Source organism: Schistocerca gregaria, chromosome 4 (assembly GCF_023897955.1).
Source record: "Schistocerca gregaria isolate iqSchGreg1 chromosome 4, iqSchGreg1.2, whole genome shotgun sequence".
Taxonomy (NCBI): Eukaryota; Metazoa; Arthropoda; class Insecta; order Orthoptera; family Acrididae; genus Schistocerca; species Schistocerca gregaria.
This window is the reverse complement of record NC_064923.1, coordinates 220,248,838-220,276,726: the sequence shown is the minus strand read 5'-3', so window position 1 is coordinate 220,276,726 and position 27,889 is coordinate 220,248,838. Positions and strand designations below refer to the sequence as shown.

The window sequence follows — 27,889 nt, the reverse complement described above, 5'->3', positions numbered from 1 at the left end:
CCAGCACTGCGGCTCAGCAATGTGCACACTCACAAATGTTGCAGTCAAGATCCACATTTTCCAGCGGAGTTTCAAAGTCGCCAGGTGGGGATACCAGATCCCTCCACCCTGAAATGGCCATGTATGGCTAGAAGTATCCAGGCTGGTGTTTCAGGATATGAGCTGGTATTATGATTTGTGTACCAATGTGGAAGCCTGCTGACAGGTATGAGGACCCAGGAGTGTCTGGCATGTTTCTGGGATGCAGTAACATGGTTGTGGAGAGTGTGTGGAGACTTCCACCTCCATGTCCATGTCCACAGAAATCGCTGCTGGTGTTCTGGAGTGCAAATTATATCTGTGCAGTTGCGAAAGTGGCCACGTGTGTTTCGAGGACAGGATGGCCTACCAGCAGCCGTGCAGTCAGTAGGTGAGGATGGAGACGGTTGGTGTGATGGCACTCCAAACTGCTCAGAGGGTCCACTGTTGTAAGGTGTCACCTATGAGTGATAAACATCTCGCCCTGTGTCCATGTGTCTTTCACCCCATATGAGCATGTTTGCAGCACTATGCCCACGGAATAGTGTCCAGCATGCTTTGTCCAGGATTCTCAGAGCGTGTCCAGGATTCTCAGAGCTGTAGGGCCAGAAAATGCAGGACAGTTCATGGTCACCTCCCAATGAAGAGCTTCACCGCACTACGGTCATGGACGGGTGTGCTCCGGTACGTGCTCAAGAACATTGCGAGCACTGCTGTGGTGGTGGTGGTAGTTTCCACTGCTTTTAACATTTGCTGCCTGAATGTCTGTACCACCTGCTCTGCCCCCACCACTGGGGGATGTGTGAATGGCAGATTAAAAAGGTGTTGTATGCCATTTGAAGTCCGGAGCTGTTCAAAAGTTGTCACCTCAAACTAGAGCCCATTGGCTGACATGATGGTTCAGGAAAGCCCTTTGATGGTGAGAATTCAGAAGGGCATGTTAATCGAGGCATCTGTTGTAGTGGACACCATACTGACCACATATATGTAGCTGGTGCAAGCATCCACAACTAGTGACCATACAGAACCTGAAAACTGGCCAACAGAATACAAATAAATGTGGTTGCAGGCGCAACAGAAGGTGGGCCTAGGGGTGAAGTATTGTAGTGGAGTGGCTTGATGAGGGGTACGAGTGGAACAGCTGTGCACCATGGCTTTGTGTCCTTGTTTAACTTGGCCAGTAAGAATGTCACTGCACTAGGCCTTTCAGCCATGACATTCCCCAGTGCTTGTGATGGAGTAGCTATAAAATTTGAGGGTGCAGGGTAGTTAGGACAAGAACACAGTGAATATCTGCCTCACAGTCAATCAGGAGGCTGTCACAGATGACTGACAGATAATGGGAGAGATGAGCTAAGCTTCAGAGCTCCAGAATAGTGTTCTCAGGAAACTAAGTGGGCCATCCACGAAGTGTTTAGTGCATGACTCACTGTAGGACTGGGTCACAGCCCATGTCAGCAGCAATTCATGCAGGCATAATGGGGAACCCATCCGAGGTTTGTCACCATTCTGTATTTTATCTGGACACATGACATTTCCTGCTGCTCAAAGGCCATGTCTGGTCCCACAGAGCTTCTACATTGGCATGTTGCACTGTGGGCTTGTAGTTCATGGTATAATTGTAGGAGATGAGGGAAAGTGTCCAAATCAGAAGCACTGTACTGTCCATTCTGGTAGTCAGATGCATGGCTCAAAGAGTGTCAACAGTGCCTTAGGGTCCATAATTAAATTAGTCCTGATCAGGTAATCATGGAACTTTTTAACTGCAAGACAATTACTAAAGCTTCCTTTTAGCAAGAGATTTTTTTTGAGAAATTGTCAATATCTTTGTTACATGGGCAAACTGATTGCCCAATACCAACTCTGCAACAATGCCATATGGAGAGGCATCTGTGGCCAGAACTGGTGAATGCGATAGTGAAGAGGGTGTGTGTTGAGGTGGCATATGCTTCAACTATGTGGAAGCACACTCACAGGCAGCTGTTCACCTGTATTGAAAGCCTCTGTTCTGCAGCTGATTTAGTTAATGCAGGATATGGGGCACTTGTGGGAAGCAAGTGCCTGAAGTACCCCATTTGCTCCTAAGCAAAATTAGCATTTTGTCTAAGGATCACTTTAGCCCCGCATCACAAATATAGTAAATACAGTGCAAAGGTTTCACATGCAGTCCTCAATCGTAGTGTATGTGAAAATTAAGTCACCAAAATAATTAGTACAAGTAGGTACAGACATGGTTACCTGTTCCGGAGTGGAACAGATCTCAAAAGGCAAGTGCTTGTATCCATACAAACCGAAGGTAGTGTTGATAACCGCAATGTCTTGCGACTCCTGCTACATCTGCAAATATGTGGCAGCAAGGTCTATCTTAGAAAAATATTCTCCTCTGAGAGGCAGTCTCCCCGACTTGGTAACAGGTAGGTCTCTACTTGTGCCTTGGAATGAAGGTCTCCACAGCGCCAGAGAGAACCACTGGATTTCTTTACCACTACTAGGGACATGACCCAAGCGCCTGATTAACTGGTTCAGTCACCCCAATCAATCAAATTCCTTCTTGAGAGCTGTCCATGAGGAGACTGGAATGGCTTGTGCTAAGCTGAAATGGGACACTATGTCTAAATGCACTAAGATATAAGTCTGAAAATTTGTGGCGCGCCCCAGGCCAGGTCCAAAAATAGATGCAAAAGTGGCACAAAGGTCATCGAGTTTCCGGAAGGGAAGGGCATAAGACATGACCTGAACCTTGTTACTGATGTAGAATCAAAACAAAAAGAAGGAATCTAGACTGAAAAAGTTTCTGGCTTAATGACTATCGACCACAAAGTGTTGAAACGTCCTGGCAGATTAAAACTGTGTGCCAGACCGAGACTCGAACTCGGGACCTATGCCTTTCGCGGGAAACTTTTCTACCAACTGAGCTACCCAAGCACGGCTCACGCCCCATCCTCACAGCTTTAGTTCTGCCAGTACCTTGTCTCTACAAACAGTGTTGTCAGCCACGTGACTTTCTTGGGGCTGTGGAGATCTGAAATGACCACCATAAGGAATTGAACTGTCAACACATGCTGCCAATGTAGGTGGGGCCATGTGGAACTACTGCCTGAAGTTAATGCAGTTGACACATGCGAAAAGCTTGGTCCAAATGTCCTGATAGCTTATGGCAGATTGTTTGGAAATGTCCAACCTTTCCACGATGGATGCAGTGCATGCAGAAGTTTGTACAATCCAAACCTGTGTGTGCAGTGCAACATGGGAAAGCCGGAAGACCCCACTGCTGGCAGGGTATAGCTGGCCGTTCACAGGCCATCAACACATATGAATTTGATGAATCATGAAGACTCCATCCAGGAAGTGGGTTATCAGGATATCTTGGTCCTGGAGTGTAATGGAGCATCTGGTCCACTGCTGCTAGTGGTAGAGCCATGAGGCACCATTTGCTGCCTGTATGATTTCAAAAGTGCACAACTGTCAAAATATCATATAATGATGGTTTGTTTAGCTTAAGAGTTGAAGTGCTTACTTCCATGTTGGGAGCCAAATGGACCACTATGTCTCAAATTACAAAATGTTTTGCAAGTGAGTTCGTTCCATGAGCTTTGAGAACTCTGCATCCTTTGTATGCTGCTAACCTTTTACAGCATTTCCAACTATTGTGACTGGTATTTGACAAAAGATCAGAAACATCTCAAGAAACTTGCAAGGCTGGCAACAGCCCTGGGGTTGTCAATAGTCGAATTATGAGTGCAGGAAGAAGACAATAATCAGGAAAACAGAAGAGATAGCAGTACAAATAAACAAGTGCAAAGAGTGATCCAAGAGAAAAATTAAGACACTGAGAAATGGGAGCCCAGGAACATCAGTGCATTTTGACTAGTGATATGATTGTGAGGCAAATACACCAATAAGATAGGAGGGCCACAGCACAGATAAACTTATAGCACTGCCACAAGCACTAATTGGTCAGTGAGCGAGGCATAGCACTGCAGCTGAGCGAGGCATAGCACTGCAGCTGAGCGAGACCAGCACTATGGCATGGGGTGTGCATGCTCATAGATATAGAAGCTGCCACAGAAAATACTCCTGAGAATGCCAGTTTAAGACACGTACTTTTAAAAATAAACTCCTCCTTCAGGCAGCCTGTTTTAAAGATAAATATTATATAATTATATATGCAGATCTCAGTCTGATACACTTAAATATTAATTGTTAGAAAAGAAAAGAGGTGTGCTTCGATTGCTTGAGTACATTTAAACACAGCAAGCCACATACCAAATATGAATCATTTAGGTTATAAATATCCAGAAATTCAAAATTACTGAAAGTTGTAGCTTTTGCTTAGACCAATATATGGAAATATACAGGAATGTTCACTAAAATCTAGGCAAATTTTAATTTCATACCACATTATTCTTATGCCAGGGGTCAATGTTGACACTCTGCACTGCTAAGTATGTTGTTTTCAGGAAATATTTGACTGCCAAACAGGCAAACGAAGATTCCAGTGTACCGACATCAAAGTGAAACTTGAAAGACTACTTTGTGAGGACCTCTGAAGTCAAAAAGAGCTCAACTCCTGATTTCTAAGAATTCAAGACCATCATGGTGATCATCGGCAAAAGTTATTGGTGAGCCAACAGCACTAAGCAATTTCCAAGGAGAATCTTCAATTAAAATCCCACACTCAACATGTGACAAATGCTCTCCAAGACCATTACAGTGAAGCATATTAGGCACTGCAATTAGCATTTTTGTTCATTTAAAAATGATGCTGTGGGACAAATCGATGCTGTGGGACAAATCGATTCTTTTCTTGTGAGAAAAGTTTTACAGCAGACATGAAAGTCAACTGGATAAAATTACCAAGCCTCGTACATGATCCAGGAAATATTCCCACTGATGTCTGAAAAAATTTGTCACCAGTCTTTAAGTGTGAAGTCGGCTAGTCACCCATTGGGTGCCTCCCCAGATGACAGATAGGGGAATACTCACCAGATATGGCAGGCATCGGGTAAAAAAAATACCCTAGGTGGACCCAAACTAGCACAAAGGGAAGACAGATCTCAAAGCCATAAAGAAGGCAATATGTCTAGGACAGATCATGTCTGAAATGAAATCAGCAGAGACAGAGGCTTAAATGTGGCAGCGTTCGCGATGCGGCCAGGGGACATTCAAATTGCCAAAAATCCAAAGAAAATTTCACGCTGGACTGGAGATGGTGTCAACAATTCTGAGGTGGAACAGGCCAACATGTCCAATCCTTGAGGATGATGATTATGGTGAGTCTTCATGTGCTAACTGTTGCAGAGAGCAAGAGTCATATCATGCTTCCACATTTTTAAAAGCAAAGAAGCTGCCACAAAAGAAGTTTATTTGAACAATATTTGAAGTACTATGAAGCTGTGGATAAAAACAGTGGTGTCTGGATCTCCATCTGTTTTCAGCAAGATAGTGCAATGACCACACAAGCCATTTAGTACAAAACTGAGTGTCAAACAATTTTAAAATGTTTTGTTCTAATGAATATGAGTCTTCAATAACCCTGGTTTAAATGATAGAATGCAGTTGAAATGGCCTCCAACAAATCACATCATCCCATTGAGGCATCATTAAGGACCACCATTGAGGCAGCTTTCGCTCAAAGGGCTTCACAAACACTGTACCCTATGTGTGTGTGCTTCACACTGAGATTATAGGCTGTTGTGCTTGCTAATGAGGGCATCTGAGTCACTTTGCTCTACAAAGGTCACCTGTGTACTCTATGGTGGTCGCCCACATATCATGTAAAAAGATTTTTGTAATATTTAATATTTTGCAAAGATAGACTGTTCCGTCAGTTCTTGGTACAATATTTGATACATTACAAATGAAAACACACACAACAGTAGTGTAATATTCTACAATGTTTATGATTTATTCCACAAACCAGTTTTAAGATGCTTTGCAATTCATTAGGTACAAAGATAAATATAGGTACAAAGATAAATACGTGGTGCAGAATTTTTTGAAGGATCACAGATTTTAAATTAGTGCCTTTATAGTGTAGCTCTGTTATCAAATATGAAATTGTTAATGTTAAATTTAAGAATAAATTAGAGAAATTATTTCAGTTATAATGCAATGTAAGGTTATGTAACTAAAATAAAATATGTGACACATCAACTAATAAACTATATAACGAATTACAACAACTGTTCTTAGAAGAAAATAAGTTGAACAAGAAAGTCTGCAGACATGTGCCATGGGAGTGGCTGAACCAAATGATCTTGTCTTTAAAAGGTCCTAAATTAAACACAGATAAGATATACTAGTGACATTACGCAGATAAGTGAAGCAGCTCTGTTTATACAAGACAATATTTTGAACAGGACAAGAGAAATAAAGGGAAAAAATGAGGCATGCAATTAAGAGGGGTAATTTACAACATGGTCTGGATAGGATTATTAGTAGTATCTGCAGTTAGGTGTGGTGAGTAAGGGAACTATGTCTGGTCATTCTTCAGTATTAAGCTTGGTCAGATGCGACATATGTTTATTAATTTCCATTATTCCATGGTAGTTCTTCTTCCTTCCTTTATGGATATGATGTAATACTTCATGTTGCACCTTGTAAGTATGGCCTTCTTTAAGCAGCTGGTCTGCAAAAGTAGGACCTTCTTTTCTTATTTTCCTACTGCTGTGGTGTTTTTTTATGAGATTATCCTGCCAGACTGACCTACATAGAATTTGTCACATTTACAAGTGTTTTTATATATTCCACTCTTTTCCAAAGCTGAAATGTCCAGAATGAGATTTTCACTCTGCAGTGGAGTACGTGCTGATATGAAACTTTCTGGTTGATTAAAACTGTGTGCTGGGCCAAGACTTGAACTCCGGACCTTTGCTTTTTGCGGGCAAGTTCTCTACCACTTGCCCGCGAAAGGCAAAGGTCCAGAGTTCGAGTCTCGGCCCGGCACACAGTTTTAATCTGCCAGGACGTTTCTGAAATGTTGTGCGTCCCACAGTGTTGCGCACATAAAACGATGATTTAAAGTTCCTGGACTTAAGCTTTCTGGCTACATTCAGTGAAATTTTTCTTAAATACGGAATTGTGCAGCGTTTATTGCATTCTTAAGGTGGTAGGTTGAGAACAAACAGGGTAATGAACAGAGCACACATGTTGTTCATGCTTTTTGTGAATTTTGGAGTCCATCAGGATAGGAGGGTAGCCATTGTTTGGAGATGTTGTTTGAATGAATATAATTCAATTTGGAAGTTGGGAGATGTATATTAACAATGTATCACTTAGTGAAAGGCGGCATATTAAGTGTCACTGGGTGTTGAGATCTGGAAGGTAGTACAATATCTGTGGTGGTAGGTTTCCTATAAATCTTGAAAGTGTGAATATGATAACTGACGTCTATAAAACTCTGACCAAAGAGGCCATCTACATCTACATCAATACTCCGCAAGCCACCTGACGGTGTGTGGCGGAGGGTACCCTGAGTACCTCTATCGGTTCTCCCTTCTATTCCAGTCTCGTATTGTTCATGGAAAGAAGGATTGTCGGTGTGCTTCTGTGTGGGCTCTAATCTCTCTGATTTTATCCTCATGGTCTCTTCGCGAGATATACGTAGGAGGGAGCAATATACTGCTTGACTCTTCGGTGAAGGTATGTTCTCGAAACTTTAACAAAAGCCCATACCGAGCTACTGAGCGTCTCTCCTGCAGAGTCTTCCACTGGAGTTTATCTATCATCTCCGTAACGCTTATGCGATCACTAAATGATCCTGTAACGAAGCGCGCAGCTCTCCGTTGGATCTTCTCTATCTCTTCTATCAACCCTATCTGGTACGGATCCCACACTGCTGAGCAGTATTCAAGCAATGGGCGAAAAAGAGTACTGTAACCTACTTCCTTTGTTGTCAGATTGCATTTCCTTAGGATTCTTCCAATGAATCTCAGTCTGGCATCTGCTTTACTGATGATCAACTTTATATGATAATTCCATTTTAAATCACTCCTAATGCCTACTCCCAAATAATTTATGGAATTAACTGCTTCCAGTTGCTGACCTGCTATTTTGTAGCTAAATGATAAGGGATCTATCTTTCTATGTATTCGCAGCACATTACACTTGTCTACATTGAGATTCAATTGCCATTCCCTGCACCATGTGTCAATTCACTGCAGATCTTCTTGCATTTCAGTACAATTTTCCATTGTTACAACCTCTCGATACACCACAGCATCATCTGCAAAAAGCCTCAGTGAACTTCCGATGTCATCCATCAGGTCATTTATGTATATTGTGAATAGCAATGGTCCTAGGACACTCCCCTGCGTCACACCTGGAATCAATCTTACTTCGGAAGACTTCTCTCCATTGAGAATGACATGCTGTGTTCTGTTATCTAGGAACTCTTCAATCCAATCACACAATTGGTCTGATAGTTCAAATGCTCTTACTTTATTCATTAAACGACTGTGGGGAACTGTATCGAACGCCTTGCGGAAGTCAAGAAACATGGCATCTACCTGGGAATCCGTGTCTATGGGCCTCTGAGTCGCGTGGACGAATAGCGCGAGCTGGGTTTCACACGACCGTCTTTTTCAAAACCCATGCTGATTCCTACAGAGTAGATTTCTAGTCTCCAGAAAAGTAATTATACTCGAATATAATACGTGTTCCAAAATTCTACAACTGATCGACGTTAGAGATATAGGTCTATAGTTCTGCATATCTGTTCGACGTCCCTTCTTGAAAACGGGGATGACCTGTGCCATTTTCCAATCCTTTGGAATGCTACGCTCTTCTAGAGACCTACGGTACACCGCTGCAAGAAGGGGGCAAGTTCCTTCGCGTACTCTGTGTAAAATCGAACTGGTATACCATCAGGTCCAGCGGCCTTTCCTCTTTTGAGCGATTTTAATTGTTTCTCTAGCCCTCTGTTGTCTATTTCGATATCTACCATTTTGTCATCTGTGCGACAATCTAGAGAAGGAACTACAGTGCAGTCTTCCTCTGTGAAACAGCTTTGGAAAAAGACATTTAGTATTTCGGCCTTTAGTCTGTCATCCTCTGTTTCAGTACCAGTTTGGTCACAGAGTGTCTGGACATTTTGTTTTAATCCACCTACCGCTTTGACATAAGACCAAAATTTCTTAGGATTTTCTGCCAAGTCAGTGCATAGAACTTTACTTTCGAATTCATTGAACGCCTCTCGCATAGCCCCCCTCACACTACATTTCGCTTCGCGTAATTTTTGTTTGTCTGCAAGGCTTTGGCTATGTTTATGTTTGCTGTAAAGTTCCCTTTGCTTCCGCAGCAGTTTTCTAACTCGGTTGTTGTACCACGGTGACTCTTTTCCATCTCTTACGATCTTGCTTGGCACATACTCATCTAACGCATATTGTACGATGGTTTTGAACTTTGTCCACTGATCCTCAACACTATCTGTACTTGAGACAAAACTTTTGTGTTGAGCTGTCAGGTACTCTGTAATCTGCTTTTTGTCACTTTTGCTAAACAGAAAAATCTTCCTACCCTTTTTAATATTTCTATTTACGGCTGAAATCATCGATGCAGTAACCGCTTTGTGATCGCTGATTCTCTGTTCTGCATTAACTGTTTCAAATAGTTTGGGTCTGTTTGTCACCAGAAGGTCTAATATGTTATTGCCATGAGTCGGTTCTCTGTTTAACTGCTCAAGGTAGTTTTCAGATAAAGCACTTTAAAAAATTTCACTGGATTCTTTGTCCCTGCCACCCGTTATGAACGTTTGAGTCTCCCAATCTATATCCGGCAAATTAAAATCTCCACCCAGAACTATAACTCAAGGCTCAATGGAACCGACCGGCTTCCGTATCATCTTCAGCCCACAATAATCACTGGATGCGGATATGGAGGGGCATGTGGACAGCACACCACTCTCCCAGCCATATGTCAGTTTACGAGACCGGAGCCACTACTTCTCAATCAAGTAACTCCTCAGTTTGCTTCACAAGGCCTGAGCACACCCCGTTTCCCAACAGCGCTCAGCAGACTGAATGGTCATCCACATAAGTGCTAGTCTAGCCCGACAATGCTTAACTTCGGTGATCTGATGAGAACCAGTGTTACCACTGCAGTAAGGCCATTGGCTTATTGATGTCTATGGTTTGATCTAAATAATTTATACAGTTGCCCCAAACTCCATTGTGAAGTTCATGCTATTATGGTCATCAACATGCCTAAACCAATATCCAACACTGGAAGAGGGTGGACCATTTCTGCAAAAACTATTTTTCAAAATGGTTAGTAATTATTTCAGCAAGGGTGAACTGAGGGGGCATCCCACAGCTGGATCATCCAACTGTTTGTATATCCTGCATTGAAACAGAAATAATTTTGTGTTAGGCACATTTGTGTAGCTAACCTTACAGTCATCTGTAACAACCAGATTAACTCCTGATTTATTAGATAAGTCTGCCAGAATGTTTAGACACTCCTGTACAGACATATTAATGAATAGTTATTGACATCAAAAGAAACTAGCTTGACACTAGAGGGACATCTGCAAGTCTTTCACCTTGTTCAGAAAGTCAACTGAGTTAAGAATACCGTGACTAGGTTTAGACTTTGTTTTGACCTTGATCTAGTCATTTAACTCTTTCGCTAACATGTAACATGGACTTGAGACCTGAGAATGAAGACACAACAGGAAGGACTGGGTTATGGTCTTTGCAGAGTTTAGGAAAACCATACAGTCTGGGGGCTACAGGGTTCATTGTTGATTGAAAATCCCAGCACTACCCCTTTCCATCCGCTGCTCAGTCACATGTGCAGGCAAGGACAAAGTTACAATGACGAGGCAAAACATTGTGATTGCTTGCTTCATAACATGTTGGTCCACCTCTGGAATGGAATACAGCAGTGACTTTGTGTGGCATGTATTTGAAAAGCCATTAGCAGAAAGTTTTCAGTTTTTCATCCATAGGTCATGCAATTCCCAAAAATTATAAGTTGGTGGTTTGTGGGCTCAGAGGTGGCACCAAATAGCAAATGGCTCTGAGCACTATGGGACTTAACATCTGTGGTCATCAGTCCCCTAGAACTTAGAACTACTTAAACCTAACTAACCTAAGGACAACGCACACATCCATGCCCGAGACAGGATTCGAACCTGTGACCGTAGCAGTCGCGTTGTTCCAGACTGAAGTGCCTAGAACCGCTCGGCCACTGCGGCCGGCACACCAAATAGCATACATGATGTGTAGCATTTGGACTTCTTGTGGGCTCAGAGGTGGCACCAAATAGCATACATGATGTGTAGCGTTGGACTTGACTCAGGTAAATCTCGTGGCCAAGACATTGTGTTAGTACACCGTCCTGCTCCTCAAATCACTTCAGCGTTATTCTAACTTAGTGACATGGACAGTTATCCTGCTGGAAGATGCCATTGCTACCAGGGAAGACATAAAGCATGGAGAGATGCAGGTGGCCTGCAGTGATATTCACTTATTCCACAGTTTGTCATGGTGCCTTTGACTGCTACCACAGGTCCTATGGAAGACCAGACGAAAATGACTCCCACAGCATAATACAGTCTCCACTAGCCTGTGCCAATAGCACAATGCATATTTCGAGCAGCAGCTAGCCTGGGTGACACTGTATCCAGGCACTTCTATCACCCTTGTGTAACCTGGGAAATGATTCATCTGAGAAAGCAAACATTTTCATTGATCCACAATTTGATATCGATGATCCCGTGTCCACTGCAATCGTAACTGACAATTTCATTGGGTTTGCACAGGAACACATAGGGGTCGTCTGCTGCAGACCCCCATGTTAAACAATGTGGGCTGAACGGTGTGCTCCAGAACAATAGTGCCTGAACCAGCATCGTACCCTGTTGTCAGATCTGTCAAAAACTGTTGCCTACCTTGCTTCACAGAATGGACAAGCCACTGCCCTCCATGTTCTTTGTTGAGGCGTGGATGTCCAACACTTAGTTGCTTACTCATGGCTTCAGTGATCTTCAATAACTTCCCGAGACGCTCGCTCCCAAGTGCCAAGCCACAACAATCTGCTCCCTATCAAAGTCACTTTTGTCAGTAGATTTCTCCATATCATTGCTGAAATGGTTACCCATTCATCTCTGCTCTGTTTATATACTTTTCTTCTGTGCCACACGTCTGCACTCCACCAGGTGGTGCTCAATCTCGTGGTAGACAGCAGTCATAATTTTTTGGTTCAGAACTATCTGCTGCACACATTCTATCAAAATAGATAACATTCTGACATTTGAAAGCATAGTCGGTTACCTAAATGTTTCATTGGCTCATGGTAGAGGATAAAAATGATGAAAAACTTCAACATGCAGACACTTGAGGACATACATGAACTACCCTATCAAAGCCTGCTTATGAAGTATCAACAACCGTATTAAGAAAGGAATCTAGAAATATTTTACAGCCCTCTATGTATTACTCTCGCAAGAATTGTGAACACAAGATTAGACTACTTACAGCATACATATACAGAACACTACATAAGCAAAAGGATCAGAAAGAAACCCTAACATGTGGTACAATGTGAAGTAGCCTCTAGCTTGGGCTTCGTAGTAGTTTGCAGAGTATGGATGTGCATGTAGATGTTTATCCTATCATGAATGGCTTCTTTAATCAAGATTCACAGTTGTTCACACCAACATTATCATAAATCATTGAAAAATAGAAAATCCTGAGATGCTTTACAGAGAGGTGACAATAGTGTGACAAGTGTTAACTCTAATTTAATGTATTTCTGCTGTATGTGTACCTCATAAAGACTAGGTGAGAGAGCAGCTAAATCAATAAAAATTCAAAAACACTGACTGGTTTTGAATGCTTCCCGGACACTACCAATTGTTGCTAGCAGGAGAGACAGCATTTAATGCATCTAACGTGTGTAGTATCTCAGTTTTATTTTACACCTCCAACACACCATTATTTATATCCATATCTAATTCTGTAGAAATATTGTCATCTACATCATGCACAGCACAGATTTATTTTACTCTGTGTGTGTTCATTTCTCTTTTCCTTTACAGAGACAGTGCCAGAGAAAGTTTGTTCATGTTCATCATTCAATGGAACTAGCTGCTGTTGTAACAAACTCTGCCACTGTTATCTGCCATTACACTCAGTATAATTAGTATCAGGTAATGTGGCATAATTACTTGGTTTAATTCCACAGACACATGTATGAAGAGTGCACACTTGATACATAGATGCTTGAATGTAATAAATATGTACAAGGTAAAAGAAATTATGTTTCTGTGACTTACTGGTGATAATACATTTTTATGTTCCCAAAATCCTGTGTGCAGAGGACCAAACTGACATAAATGTTTTATGACATTCCTTTGTTTCATAACATTCCTTCACCCATGAAAAGAGGTGGCATGGTCAGTTGCTAAAAACTTAAATGTGGGACTCTAAGCAATGATATAAATAATTCAATCACATAGTTAATACAAAATCTGCTGAAAGAGGGGGGGATGTTATACATGTCAACAAATGACTTCAGCAACCATCAATTCCATGTGCCACTTCTAGTTTCATAGACAGTCATTCTAAACATGTACAGGTTAATGCTGGCAGTGACCACAAATCATTAAAATTGGTTGATGTCACAGGATTTCCATTGATTCAACTACTCCTGTCAGCCACTACACAAGCAGTTTACTGGAGTGTGCAAATGGAAATAAATCTGTGACTGTGATTTTTGTTTTAGATTAGATTCAGTTTTTGTTCCATAGACACAAAAACGAGATAATTCTCGTGGGTGTGGAACATGTCAGAAAATGTAAGAAATATAAATCATTTGGCAGAAGACTGTCAAAATGTGGGAGTACATTACAGTAAACAGTTAGAGCTAACATTTGCTGAATTAATACGCTGTTAAAATGAAATAAAGTTATGCACTTTCAATAAATTCTAGATACACAAAATACCTAATCTTGACACTTGTGACCAAGCAATATCAAAGCTGAAATCTAACAGACCTTTTTCCTTAAACTGGTTAAAGTGTCTCTGTTAAGATATTCATCTACAGAGTAGAAGGAGATGCCTATCAAAAGGTCTTTCAAACTCTGTTTAAACAGTATTTTATCTGAAACCAAGTTCTTAATGGTTCCTGGCAACTTATTGAAAATGTGTGTTCCTGAATATTGTGTCCCTTTTTGGACCAGGATAAGTGATTTTAAGGTCTTTATGTAGATTGTTCTTATTCCTAGTATTGATACTATGTATTGAGCTATTAGCTGGAAACAGAGACATATTAGACCCTACTTGTGACAAATTTTACTGAGGAATATATATATACTGAGAAGCAGTGGTTAAAGACTTTGTGTCACAAACTGAATGAAAGCATCATGCAGTAATACAATGAAATTGTTAGGATTAGTGGGGATGTATGACCTATTTATTTACATAAGAAATGCAGTTTTGTAACAAAGAAAGTAAAGTCTAATATTTCTGATGATAAAATTAAATTGGTGTAAGAGGTAGAAAATATATTAAGAGTATGAAACACAGGTATTTTTAAAAATCTTACAATAAATGATACCAGAAGCATCATCAATATTTTGAATAACTCACTAGTACTAGTTCCCAAATATTTTGCAGTTAGATCTAGAGACAAAATATTTAATGCCTGCAGTCCTGCAGTAAGCAATGCTATGTATGTTAGGACAAAGCACAGTGACTCAGCCCTCTTTCAAATAAATGATGTATATAACTGATTCACTCAAGAAGTGATAATATCTCAAGCACATTACTGAAAGCTTGTTTTGTTTATTCTAGATGTCCTAGCCAACTCAGGCATCTTCAAGAACAATGTTAATTTTTATACAAGAAGATGGTTCAGCCAAGGGTGTTAGTTCCATACCTGCCTACATTACCAAATGACGTACTCTAAAAAGCATCAGTATTAAATTTTAGATGTGAATTATGGTGTTTCATTATGCTGAAAGGGATTATCAAGTGACTTAAGCATCATAATTTTGTGCTATTCCTAGATGTATGTAGATGGTCATAGAAGTGTCACAAGTTTCTTCAATGCAGGAATGTTATACTGCACATACATTAAACTACTTTAACTGTCGCTGGCAGTGTCTTACAGAATTCAAGCTTAAGATCTTCAGGTTCAGTGTCTAGTTTGGAAGAATTTTATAATACTTTGGCTTGTAGTTTGCCAAATGTTTGCATCGCTCTCCGATGTTTTTACTGATTCAACATAGAGAAACAAAGATCTTGTATCGAATGCTAGTTGCGTTGTAACCCCGCATTATCTTTGGAAGTTGTCAGTGATTTCTCTACAAAGAAAATGGAAGTAAAATCAAGTATTGGGATTTTCCCGTAACAAGAGTACCACATATTAAGAAGGATTTTAACCAGACACTTTGCCTACTCCTTTGTAGAGCACCAGAAGTTGTTTTTTCCTCATTTTGCGACAGGCATATATCTTCATCCATACTCACCACTGAGAAGTATTTAGCAGAAGATACTTTCCATGTACCACATATAATGGTTACATCACATTCCATTTGTGTATAAAGCACTAGAATAATAATTGCTTAGATGCCTCTGTGTGTGCTGTAATTAGCGTAGTATTTTTTTCGCGGCCAAGCTAGGTGGCACAGTTTCCTGTGATTTTCCTAAATCACTCCAGGCAAATGCTGGGATGGTTGGTCCCTTCAAAAGGGCATGGCCAATTTCTTTCCCCATCATTGACACAATATGAGCTTGTGCTCCGTCTCTAATGTCCTCAATGTCTACGGGACATTAAATAAAATCTTCCTTTCTTCCTTCTCTCAGCAGTTCCTACAAGAGCAATATGTATAGGGCTATGGTATATTCCTAACTTCCTCATTTTATACTGGTTCTTGAAACATTTTAAAGTGGTCTTAAGATAACTGATTTCCATCTTGAAGCCTCTGCAAGTTCAGGATTTCCATGACACACTCCCACGAGTCAAACAAGTCTGTGACCATCAGCACTGACTCCCTTTGTAAGTGTCCAAAATCCCTTGATAATTCTATTGGTTATGGATCCCACACATGTGAATTATAAGTCTAGTAAGGGTGGCACAAGTGTTTTGTACAAAATTTCATTTGTAACTTGATTTCCATTTTCCCAGTATCCTACCAATCATTTTAAGGCTGCCACCTGCTACACCTATGTCTCAGCCTAAGTGATCATTTCACATCAATCAGGTATGTGAGGTGAGTGATTCCAACTGTGACTCAACAATATTGCAGTCATAGGACACAATGGCATCAATTTTATGAAATGCACAATTTTACATTTCTGAAGTTTCAAAGCAATTTGTCACTATTTGCACCACTTTCAAATCTTATTGAATTATGATTGTATATTTGTGCTGATTTTTTCCAATAGTACTTCAATATGGATAACATCATCTGCTGAAAGTCTGAGCTTACTATTAATAGTGCTTGCCAGGTTATAACATAAAACGTTAACAGTAAATATCCCAACAAGTTTTCCTGGCGTATCGCTCTAAGTTAATTCCACAATGTCGACGGCTCCCCATTCCAGACAAAAAGCCGGGTGTTCCCTACCACTAAGCCATTAACCCTTCGATAGTTGTGCCCCTTTGTCTCCCAATCCATACTCGAACTCCACCTGTGAGGTCCTTCATCGATTTTCATCAGTACAGAAGTTTCCAAGCGTCTGGGCGGAAAGTGGCCGAATAAGTGGTACAGACCATGCGAGTACTGGCTTCTAACTGCTGTAGCACCTGCGAAGTGCGCGCGATTAACGTAAGGTTAATACACTCACAAATTCGTTTGACGTCTTATACATCGTCAGTACGAGCTGATGTAGTATCGGGTCAAATGTTTTCCCAGTTGATAAGAAATACTGCATCCACCAGACTATCTTGATGTATAACTGTCAGAATGTGACGTGAGTTCAGCACGGGTGCACCGTTTCTTCGCTTCCCGCGCGCGGCCTGGAACGGGCTACAATAAACTTACGAAGTTTCGTTTGAAAAGAAATGGTTCAAATGGCTCTAAGCACTATGGGACTTAACATCTGTGGTCATCAGTCCCCTAGAACTTAGAACTACTTAAACCTAATTAACCTAAGGACATCACACACATCCACGCCCGAGGCAGGATTCGAACCTGCGACCGTAGCAGTCCCGCGGTTCCGGACGTTTTCGTTTGATTATCAACCTTCCGCAGCAAATGTATAAACCCAGTATTTGGCTTTTTCAGACTTAGAGTGTACGGTACTAATTGCTTTAAAAATGTCTCTTCATATGAAAAGCATCATCAGCGGTATGTGCCTTCTGTTAATTCTTTTCACATGTAAATATGAAAACTAGTTTTTGCTATGATTGTTGGTAAAGGTAGGGGTAAATTTATATCGCTTTCACTATTCGCTTTTTTCGCCTTTTGGAAGCCCACTTTCCCTTTTGTACTATAATTTCGGAACTCTGTATGGTATAAATGATTTGACGTACTGTAGCTGCAATAGGCGAGCAGTGGAAATAATTTCTCGTTTTCCTGTCCGAAACCTCAGTTAACGAGAGAAAAACACGCAGTTGTCACTAAAACACTTGAAAATGAGCAAAAAAACAACTTCTGGTGCTCTACAAAGGAGTAGGCAAAGCGCCCGGTGAAACTCCTTCTTAATGTGCGGTACTCTTGTAACGGGAAAATCCCAATACTTGATTTTACTTCTTTTTTCTTTGTAGAGAAATCTCTGACAACTTCCAAAGATAATGCGGGGTTGCAACGCAACTAGCATTCGACACAAGATCTTTGTTTCTCTACGTTGAATCAGTAAAAACAACGGAGAGCGATGCAAACATTTGGCAAACTATAAGCCGAAATAATATAAAATTCTTCGAAACTAGACACTGAACCCGAGGATCTTAAGCTTGAATTCTGTAAGACACTGCCAGCGACAATTTCGTGTATGTATCTGAAAGTCATATATGTCCTGAAACTATATTTTAGTAAGTAAATAGGCAAATATCACGTTTGTTCTAACTCACCACTGCAATAGTTATAGTAAGATTGAAAAGGTTAAGCATAACGCTTCTTAATTCACGTCCCGTCTACCATATAAAATTTCTGCTTTAGGAGAAATCCTAATTTTTTCTTTCTTTGCCAATTTAACTCGTCGTTTCTTTTGTCATTAGTTTCAATTTTATGTTTAGTTTCGGGCATAATTTGCGGAAGGTGGTTTATGTAAGTACGAATGCTGTTCAAGATGACTGTTCTATAAAAGTAGCGTCTCATGGTGTTTACAAAAATTACGAATTTTGAAATATATGGCCATCTTTAACTTTGTCATCTAATGTAAAAGTGTAACATATATTTGATAAATGTCAATTTTCATTAGCCCTTCTATTTTTTTGTATTTTAGGCTTCACATGAATGTGCAGTCCTGTGTCTCATGTAATTATTAAAATTGTAAACTCGATTTCTGGGTCATAAATGCAGTGCGTATAAGAAGTGAAGCTAAAAATACGAAAAAGCTTGGAAGTGAGATACCATCTGCATCATTAATATTAGCTCACAAAAAAGTATTTTTTTAGTGTCTAAACATTACTAAGTGTAGAATGTAATGTTCAATCTTTACTGCTACACCAACCATTACAGTTCAGCTAGGTTACATGAATACTGTCCATGACATTTAGGTTGTTCCATCTATAACCACAGATTTTTCAGGGGTGTTAACTCCAGCAGGGTGTGCTCCTAAAAGCCCTCTGCATCACATAGTCTTAGTTAATCCAAAAGTTATTTTCATGGAACACAGAGCTGATAATTCTAATGTTGTCTTTCATTCAGTTCCATGTCCAGTTGACATTTCAAGAACATAGCAACTAGGGTGGCCTTGTGATTTGCCCCAATCACATCCTACTCTTACATGTTAGACTCCAGTATTCCCTCCAGTGACTGAGCCATAGCAATGTAGCTCTTTCTAGATTTCATCTGACAGACTACAGTTTGAAGATTGTGGGTGGATGATGGGGATCACTGACTTGCTTTGCCATCTCCACAATGACACACACACACACACACACACGCCATGAGCAGTTCTCAAGACCTGAGGTGTAGCTCCCAGGTGGTGCCCATCAGCTTCCTCAAAATATTGTTTCTTGCACTGACCTTTAGCCCAGTGTTATGCTAATGTTTCCTCAAGGACAGTATCAAGTCAAGAACATACACCCTGATATAGAGGTAATGGGCAATGTTGCCACGTGATGTCCAGTTCACTCTGGGCATCTTTATTCTATAAGTTAAATAGGCACTGTTGCATCATTGACATAGATGAAATGCCTTGGAGTGTTCTGTAAAGGGCTGATCATTGGGTAAATACTGAAAAACACAGGAGTGAGCACACCATGTCATTTCTATATGCCACTTGATCATCTTACCCTGGAGAAGGACCTGGATCTTCTATTCTGCAGGAGATTGTCTATAAGGGATGTTAGTTGGTAATCACTTGTGAGCTTATAGACTTTCCTCTGCAATATTCTGTGGTTGATAGTGACATAGCCAGCATTAAGCCGTCAGAGGCGACTCCAGATATCTTATCCTGTTTGGAACCATACTCAATAAGCTGGGGAGGTTCAATAATTGACTGCAGCAATGTTTTTCAGGTCAAGAACCAGCCACTGCGATTAAACCTGAAAGGCTGATTTAGTGGTGAATCTGAAACATCCACCACATACCTCATGAATGATCTTGGTGTATGCAAAGCTAATTACTAGAAAGCCAATAAACTGACATTGAAATGAGGTAATCTGGTCCAGATTTACCATCATAATGTGCAATTTCTATGGAAATATTAATTCTGAATATCACTTATCTGCCTTGATCCATTCCAGCATCAAAATAAAATTTGTGTGACAATAATTATAATAACTATTGTTGTAAAAATTATGTAATGGATCCCCGTGCCTATTTCAGTTTAGGTATGATATATGTGCTTTTTTATTTATTTTTGTGGCCTGCCCTAGTTTCACACAGGTAGTACCAAGTATCTGCATTCAGGCAATTTATCTTAATAGCAGCAATTAATTACATACATTTTACTTATGAGTCAGTCTATCTATTGGTGAAACTCATATCCAAATTATTACAAGTAGTTTCTGAACTTAGTCTTCACTACAGACAGACTGTGGGGAGGCCTTTAATTTGGTAATATGTTTAGATAACAGAAAGTTCACTAGCCCCTAAATAAGGTGCAAACATAAACGTTAGGCTACACTACAAATCAATCTGTTGCTATAAGCTTTATTTGGCCCTCACATTTGTTAGTTTCACAAGCACGCAAAAAAATTATCATCTTCCAACCCAACTTAGACATTGGGATTGTTAGTCTGTCACAAAAATCAGGATTTCATGGGGAGGTCCAATATCAAATTCTAGCTATTCTACTCATTACATAAAATTTGTTGACTCCACCAACTCTTAACCACAATTGTAACCTCAGCTGTCAAACTATGCTACAGATTGTTCCATCACTGCAATCTCCATTTCGCGAAATAATGTAGGAGCAAACTAAATATTGCAGGTGTTCTTTCTCTTTTTGCATTTATATCATTATGTGCCACTTCTTTATTAAGTCATGGGTCAAAGTCAATGTTCATTATGAGTATGTTCAATCATGCTGTCCAAATACACACACACAAAATAAGCTACAGCACTCCCAGTTTTCAACCAATAGGCTTCTCCTTCAGCCTTGAAAGGTGGATCAACTGGGGGGGGGGGGGGGGGCTGAAAAGGAAAGGGTGGGATAGGTCACTCAGGCTCTTTCCTCCTAATAGAATGGTCCCTCTTGGTCCAGAGGCTGAATGACCTGAAACTCACCCTCCCCCCACCCCTACCCCTCCTCCCCACTTTACAGCTTACCCCAACTAATTCCTCTTTCATAACTGAAGAAGTAATTACTTGTTTGGGGAGGGGCTCCTGTGAGTACTGGCCAGATTCACTTCCCTGTGATTTTTAACTATTTTATGTTTTGTATTTAACTACTTTGACAAATTGTTTTTCCTACATGCTCACCTGAATTATAACTTTGTGCAATCATAAAACTGTAATACTTATGCTTAACTTTCATAGTGAATTACATCTCTTTCAGTGAAAAATTATCCTGAATTTCTAATAAAGCAGAAATGCCAGTCCCTGTGGGTGCTTACCAAACTGGTCCCAGTTGTTGGGATCGTATGAAACTGGGATTTACAATTGGTTTCTGTGTGGGAATGGCATCTGGTGCCCTATTTGGAGGATTCTCTGCTCTGAGGTACAGTTTTCTGACAGAATTGTATTAATAAAAAATGGGATTGTTAATTTTAATATGTAAATGTCATTGAAGCGAACACAAAGTATGTACTTGTTGACGACAGATGCCTAGTTTTAAGTACAAAGGGACTTTAATTCTTCCCAGTATATCATGCATCACTTCTTTTCGATAAAAGGTATCCTGCTTTATAAGTGTCAAATTATGGTTTCCTAACTTGTGATGCTCATTACACCTTTCCTCAATACATATGTAATGTCTGATACATCTGACACTTTAATATTCAGTGAAAAACATGGTGTGAATGGCTCTCATGTTGAATTTTATTCAGACTTGGAAAAAGGCAGATTATTCTATCTCCTATTTGCTCAGATTTAAAATAAGTTTATTTCATTGCAAACTTTGTCTAAGGGGAATAGAGTGGTGTATTTGTTACAGAGTCTTTTAGTTAAAAACAAAACACAAACTGTGAAATGACAATGAAACAGAATGGATGGCCTTAATGATTTTCAGGTTGTGGACTTCCAAGCGCTGCCCATAAACAAACACAAAAGTACAAAGACTGTCCTAACTTTGGGATGTGTTAGGTAGTGAAAGGTTTGAAATGAGGTGTAGTTCATTCAGACCTACATATCCTGACAGTTCTGGCAACATGATAGGGTATATTTTAGCACCATTGAAAACATGTTTCCAGAGCTGTAGGCCAGAGCCCAGTAGTTTACTCTGCTACCAGTTGAGAGGGGTCTAAACATTGTGTATCAACTGCCTTGGCATTGCTTGTTTTTTTGGCGAGTGGCATGCCATTCCAATGGGCACAAAAATCCTCAATTACAATGAACTTTTATTCAGTAATTTCCTGTCAGACATATAAAATAGTTATCACCAAATTTTTTTCAGTTGGGCTTCTCCTTTCTAACCTTCGGTGACCTGCGGATCTGAAAGCTAGTTCTGCTTTTATATGGGTCTGTTGGCAGTACTGAGAGAGAACTAGAATCACAATTTTTCTCCATTCTAATGCATAAAGCTCTTCTTATTGGTTTTTGACTGATTCTGCATGTTAATCATTATCATAAAAAGCCATTACTTTAAACAATTATTTTTATTTATCAACGAAAGAAACAAGTCTTAATGTAAAAAGTCTCTACTCTATTTTTTTGTATCTATTACTGCGTTATATTATTTGAAATTTTTTGTGTATATCTCAATTTGTGGAATTTTCTTTATGTAACAGGTATGGGCTTCGTGGAAGAGAGCTCGTGAACAGTGTTGGTAAAATGATGCTGCAAGGTGGTGGCACTTTTGGAACATTTATGGCAATTGGTACTGGAATAAGGTGTTGAAAATAACTTTGTTCCCAGAATATAAGACTGGATATGACAGGTTAACATGTAGCACAATGTTAATATGGCATTAGCCAAAATTAGCAATGGACACATTATAGAATAGGTGGCATTGACAGATTAGATTATTATTAGCTGCATATTCTTTCTGGTTGATATGTTATGAAACTGTAAAAAAAATTGAAATTGAGTGAGTCTGTGGTCTGTGATTAATAAAATCAGCAAGTATGTGATTAATATCCTTATGGAACTGACACATGAATTACTAAACATAAGGCATTGACTGTTTTTAATTACATGTATAGTTGCTAACTATCATTTTTGGGTATACTGAACATTAATACTATTGGAAGTTTGTATCACAACCCATTTTTGGTTTTGCATTATTTCCTGTTGACATTTGTAATAAAGAATCCTCTGAGAACAGATATAAATGATGCTATTTAAAGGTGAAATTTCCACAGCTGTGACTTTTTACTGTATTTAAGAGATGACACTTTTATGCACATTTGACAAGTAAATGGGTTTGAATTATAAATATTCATGTACTATACATGCAGTAGCCAGGGTGTAGGTACAAAATCCAATGCTTTCGCTGCTAAGGTGATGCAATTAGATGAAACCATTCCCATCATGCAGAGATCTTGGTTGGGCATGCTCTGGGATAGGACGAGATAGAACATATCACAAATCTAGCAAACGTCTGAATTTTTTTAACATTAAGAATGTTTCACATAACTTGAGAAGTAAGTGAGCTGCTTACACAGATAAGAGTGGCAACAGACTTTGATTCCTCACCCTACATGGCCATTGGGTTTGTGAATACGTCACGGGAGAATAAGAAAATAAACTATTATGTTTTAACAAAATTAATTAATTTCTCCTAATATTAGGAACAATATATTAGAAAGAAACTTCCACATGGGAAAAATATATTAAAAACAAAGATTCCAAGACTTACAAAATGGGAAAGTGCCGGTAGATAGGCACAATAAGTAAAACACACACACAGAATTTCTAGCTTTCGCAACCGACAGTTGCTTCTTCAGGAAAGAGGGAAAGACGAAAGGCTGTGGGTTTTAAGGGAGAGGGTAAGGAGTCATTCCAATCCCGGGAGTGGAAAGACTTACCTTAGGGGGGGGGAAAAGGAAAGGTGTATACTCGCACACACGCAGACATATATAGCAGACATATGTCTGCTTGTGTCTGTGTATGTATGGATGGATATGTGTGTGTGGGGGGGGGGGGGGGGGGCGGCGAGTATATACCTCTCCCTTTCCCCCTAAGGTAAGTCTTTCCGCTCCCGGGATTGGAATGACTCCTTACCCTCTCCCTTAAAACCCACATCCTTTCATCTTTCCTTTTCCTTCCCTCTTTCCTGACGAAGCAGCCGCCGGTTGCGAAAGCTCGAAATTCTGTGTGTGTGTTTTATTCATTGTGCCTATCTACCGGCGCTTTCCCGCTTGGCAAAAAGGTACGGCCAAACTTTCAGGAAACATTCCTCACACACAAATAAAGAAAATATGTATGTGGACATGTGTCCGGAAACGCTTAATTTCCATGTTAGAGCTCATTTTAATTTCATCAGTATGTGCTGTAGTTCCTCGATTCACCGTAAATTTTCACAATCAATGTGTTTGGGCTGACGAGAATCCGTACGCAATTGTGCAATCACGTCATCAACACAGATTTTCTGTGAACGTTTGGTCAGGCATTGTGGGTGGTGTCTTGATTGGGCCCCACGTTCCTCCACCTACGCTCAATGGAGCACGTTATCATGATTTCATACAGGATACTCTACCTGTGCTGCTAGAACATGTGTCTTTACAAGTACGACACAACATGTGGTTCATGCACGATGGAGCGCCTGCACATTTCAGTCGAAGTGTTCGTGCGCTTCTCAACAACAGATTCGGCGACCGAAGGATTGGTAGAGGCAGACCAATTCCATGGCCTCCACACTCTCCTGACCTCAACCCTCTTGACTTTCATTTATGGGGGCATTTGAAAGCTCTTGTCTACGCAACCCCAGTACCAAATGTAGAGACTCTTAGTGCTCGTATTGTGGTCGGCTGTGATACAAAACGCCATTCTCCAGGGCTGCATCAGCGCATCAGGGATTCCATGCGACGGAGGGTGGATGCATGTGTCCTCGCTAACGGAGGACATTTTGATCTTGTCCTGTAACAAAGTGTTTGAACTCACGCTGGTACGTTCTGTTGCTGTGTGTTTCCATTCCATGATTAATGTGATTTGAAGAGAAGTAATAAAATGAGCACTAACATGGAAAGTAAGCGTTTCCGGGCACATGTCCATATAAGATATTTTCTTTCTTTGTGTGTGAGGAATGTTTCCTGAAAGTTTGGCCGTACCTTTTTGTAACACCATATTATATATATACCGTTCTCAGTTCACCTAAATCTCTTCTTGTGAAAACTTCCGCCGATGGATTAAATACAAGGCGGAAACTGGTAAGCACACTTGTGCTACAGGTCGAAACAGTTTGTGTCCTACACTTGAGATACTGACAGATAATTTTAACATATACAAAGGGCGTGCTGGAAAGTAATGACCCCAGTTTCTTTTATGTGAAAACTCTTTAAGGCATTTTGAAATAAACCAAATGTTATCAACACTTTAAAATTTATTCTTCGTGTCTACGTACTTGGCTGTTGATGTTTTCCCTGATGAGAGACCAGTTTGTTACTACCATCACTATCAAAGTGAAGTCTTTGAGTTCTGAAAACAGGTGAGGCCAAGTTGGGACTGTGTAGAGGGTGTTTCTCACACGCTTACAGAGTTACGTTACACACCATCATGTTACATGCTACAATTCGGAACCGTCTAGTGCCAGACAGATGCAGATAAGAAGAATAAAGATGTAGAATGTTAATAATGACAGTTTTACTTAAAAAATTTGTAAGAGTTTTCACATACATCCAGCATTACTTTTCAGCACACCCTTGCATATGTGTCAGTCACACTTCGATCATTGGATAAGCCTGTAAGCATTATTTTGGTCAGTCTCGCTAGCACCTCTGATTTATTGCCAATGCACAGAAACAATTCAAAGAATGAGCAAATTTGGTGAAGAAGAAAACATATTTGCTATAAAAACATCAAAACAATTATAAAACTTTAAATGAAATACAGTCAAAGGAAAAAAATAAATCTCTGGAAATATTGTTTTGAACACCACAATTCTTTACTAGGCATGGGCCTGTTGGAGGTGGTACACCACTGCCTTCATATGACCTTTGAACTGACTTGCCCAGCCAATTTTGGAGGACCTATAGTTTAACATGGATTCCAAACCATGGTACAACTCAACATTTTTCACATCAACAAACAATAGGACTGATTTAGGAACCTGAGACCTTTTGGATTTGTGGTCTCTCAAACAGCAGTTCAAACGGAATCTTGTTTGAACAGTCTGTACATTCATAAGTGTTGGAATGCTTGTCCTGTTCAGCACTCTCGTTACACCTCTTCCTTGTCACTTGCATTTTCTCTATAGTTGGCTCCCACTTTTGCACAATGCTTCTTTTATTATAAAGTCTCCTCGTATCTCTTCAAATTTTTGTTGAAAGAAGTAGTCTCTTTATTACTTTTATTTTGAGATCATACAGTTTTATTTTGCTCCCAAGAATCTGTTGTGTAGATTAGACTTTAAAAGTAGTGTGCCCATTAAGTGGAAGAACAGTTTTTAGGTCAGCAGGTAATCCTCCATTCACATAAATAATACAACAATTTCTGGTCCATCCTGCCTCCCAAACCCACAAATATTTGTGTTGTTTCTGCAATTGGTAGTATTTTTGAGATTGATTGCTGGCCTTTATTTGTTACTTGTACCATCACTGCATTATGACATTATGTGGAAATGTAACTAACATCACATCTAGCCTTCCCATTATCAGATCATCATGACTTGCAAATAACAAGCAGTTGTTTCCTTTACTTAGATTTGCAGGTACTACTACTTCAGGAGTGTTCCTCGTACTTAACGTCAATGTCCCAGTGTAATGTCTTTTCAGGTTCAATAAAGTTTTAGCTAACATGCAGCTTCTCCTCCAACAAATCTAAAACAACTTTTTCAGGACACGATTTTCCTCGCTTATTGTCGAGCATCCCTGTGTACACAGCACACTTATTTATAAAACCATTCGGATCGTATATTTTGATGCCATATTTATGTCTAAAGGACAGTATCTCTTCCAAAGGACAGCTGATTCATTTATCCTCCTGAATAATACATACAACACATTCTATTGTTAAAATAATTTAGTATGTGTCATATTTTATATAACTGATCCTCTGCTTGTGGGTATCCTAGCAGCAGATTATTAGCAAAACGTAATGAGTGCGAGATGATTTTATGTTCATGTCTGCTTGCTCATTCACATTGTTATTCATGTATTTTGAAACAGAGAATCTAACTTCCAATAGTTTTGTAAATGGTATGATTTCACATTACCCATATGAAATGAAATGAAATACCCAGAAAGACAAGTACTTTGTCCCCAAATCATCTTTGCAGTATCATGAAATGTATTTGACAGCTATCATCACTATGGCATGTTTCTGTATTCTCAACATTTTGGATCTCCTCCAATTTGTCATCTTTTGATACATCCAGTAACTGATTGGCATTGAATTTTAACTCTATTTTAGCATTAAAATATTGCATTGTTCTTGATTATCCATCAAAGAAAAGACACCTGTAGGGACAAAAAGTTGTTCCCGGGACTTCACTGCTTGTACAAACACATTTCACAGCTGCAATACTACAGTGAAGCACATTGGTCATGGGAACACTTATAAGAATTAGCAATACTGGGCTATGTTGATGCTTAGAAGTGACAGCCACAGTGAATAATGTGTTAATGCTTGGAAGGTTCCCCCATCACAGTTCCAGAATATTCCTTCCTTTATTGACAAAAATGGATTTCTTGGTATTTCAGTGGGATAATTAACCTTATCAAAGATATGGGTACCCAGTCTAAAATTTGATAGTGTTAACAATTTTCTTGAAACATATTACTGTTCACAGCTCTCCCTTAATCAGGGAAAAAAAAAACGCTTTGGGAAAAATTAAAAAAGTTTTGAGTTTTTGAGGAGGAGCACTGACAGAAATCTAAACAATTTCTCCTCTACAGACATTATTTAATTTTAATGCTGCAGGCCCACAGGAAATAAAAATCTCTCTTCTTTGGAAGCGGCAATGTTATTGTATTCTCTGAAAGGTACACA

The 27,889-nt window shown here is 39.8% G+C and overlaps 2 protein-coding genes across 3 annotated transcripts in view; one reads left to right on the top strand and one right to left on the bottom strand.

Annotated features, from left to right (window-relative positions):
- The window catches only part of LOC126267117 (endoplasmic reticulum-Golgi intermediate compartment protein 3), a 92,895-nt gene that overhangs the window by 5,162 nt on the left and 59,844 nt on the right, over positions 1-27,889 (bottom strand). The gene's annotated exons all lie outside the window — the stretch shown is intronic.
- LOC126267119 (reactive oxygen species modulator 1) lies at positions 17,794-23,065 on the top strand. Its single transcript, XM_049972034.1, has 3 exons — positions 17,794-17,961; positions 21,141-21,302; positions 22,531-23,065. The coding sequence occupies exons 2-3, from the start codon at positions 21,175-21,177 to the stop codon at positions 22,637-22,639; spliced, it is 237 nt and encodes a 78-aa protein (XP_049827991.1). The 5' UTR covers positions 17,794-17,961; positions 21,141-21,174; the 3' UTR covers positions 22,640-23,065.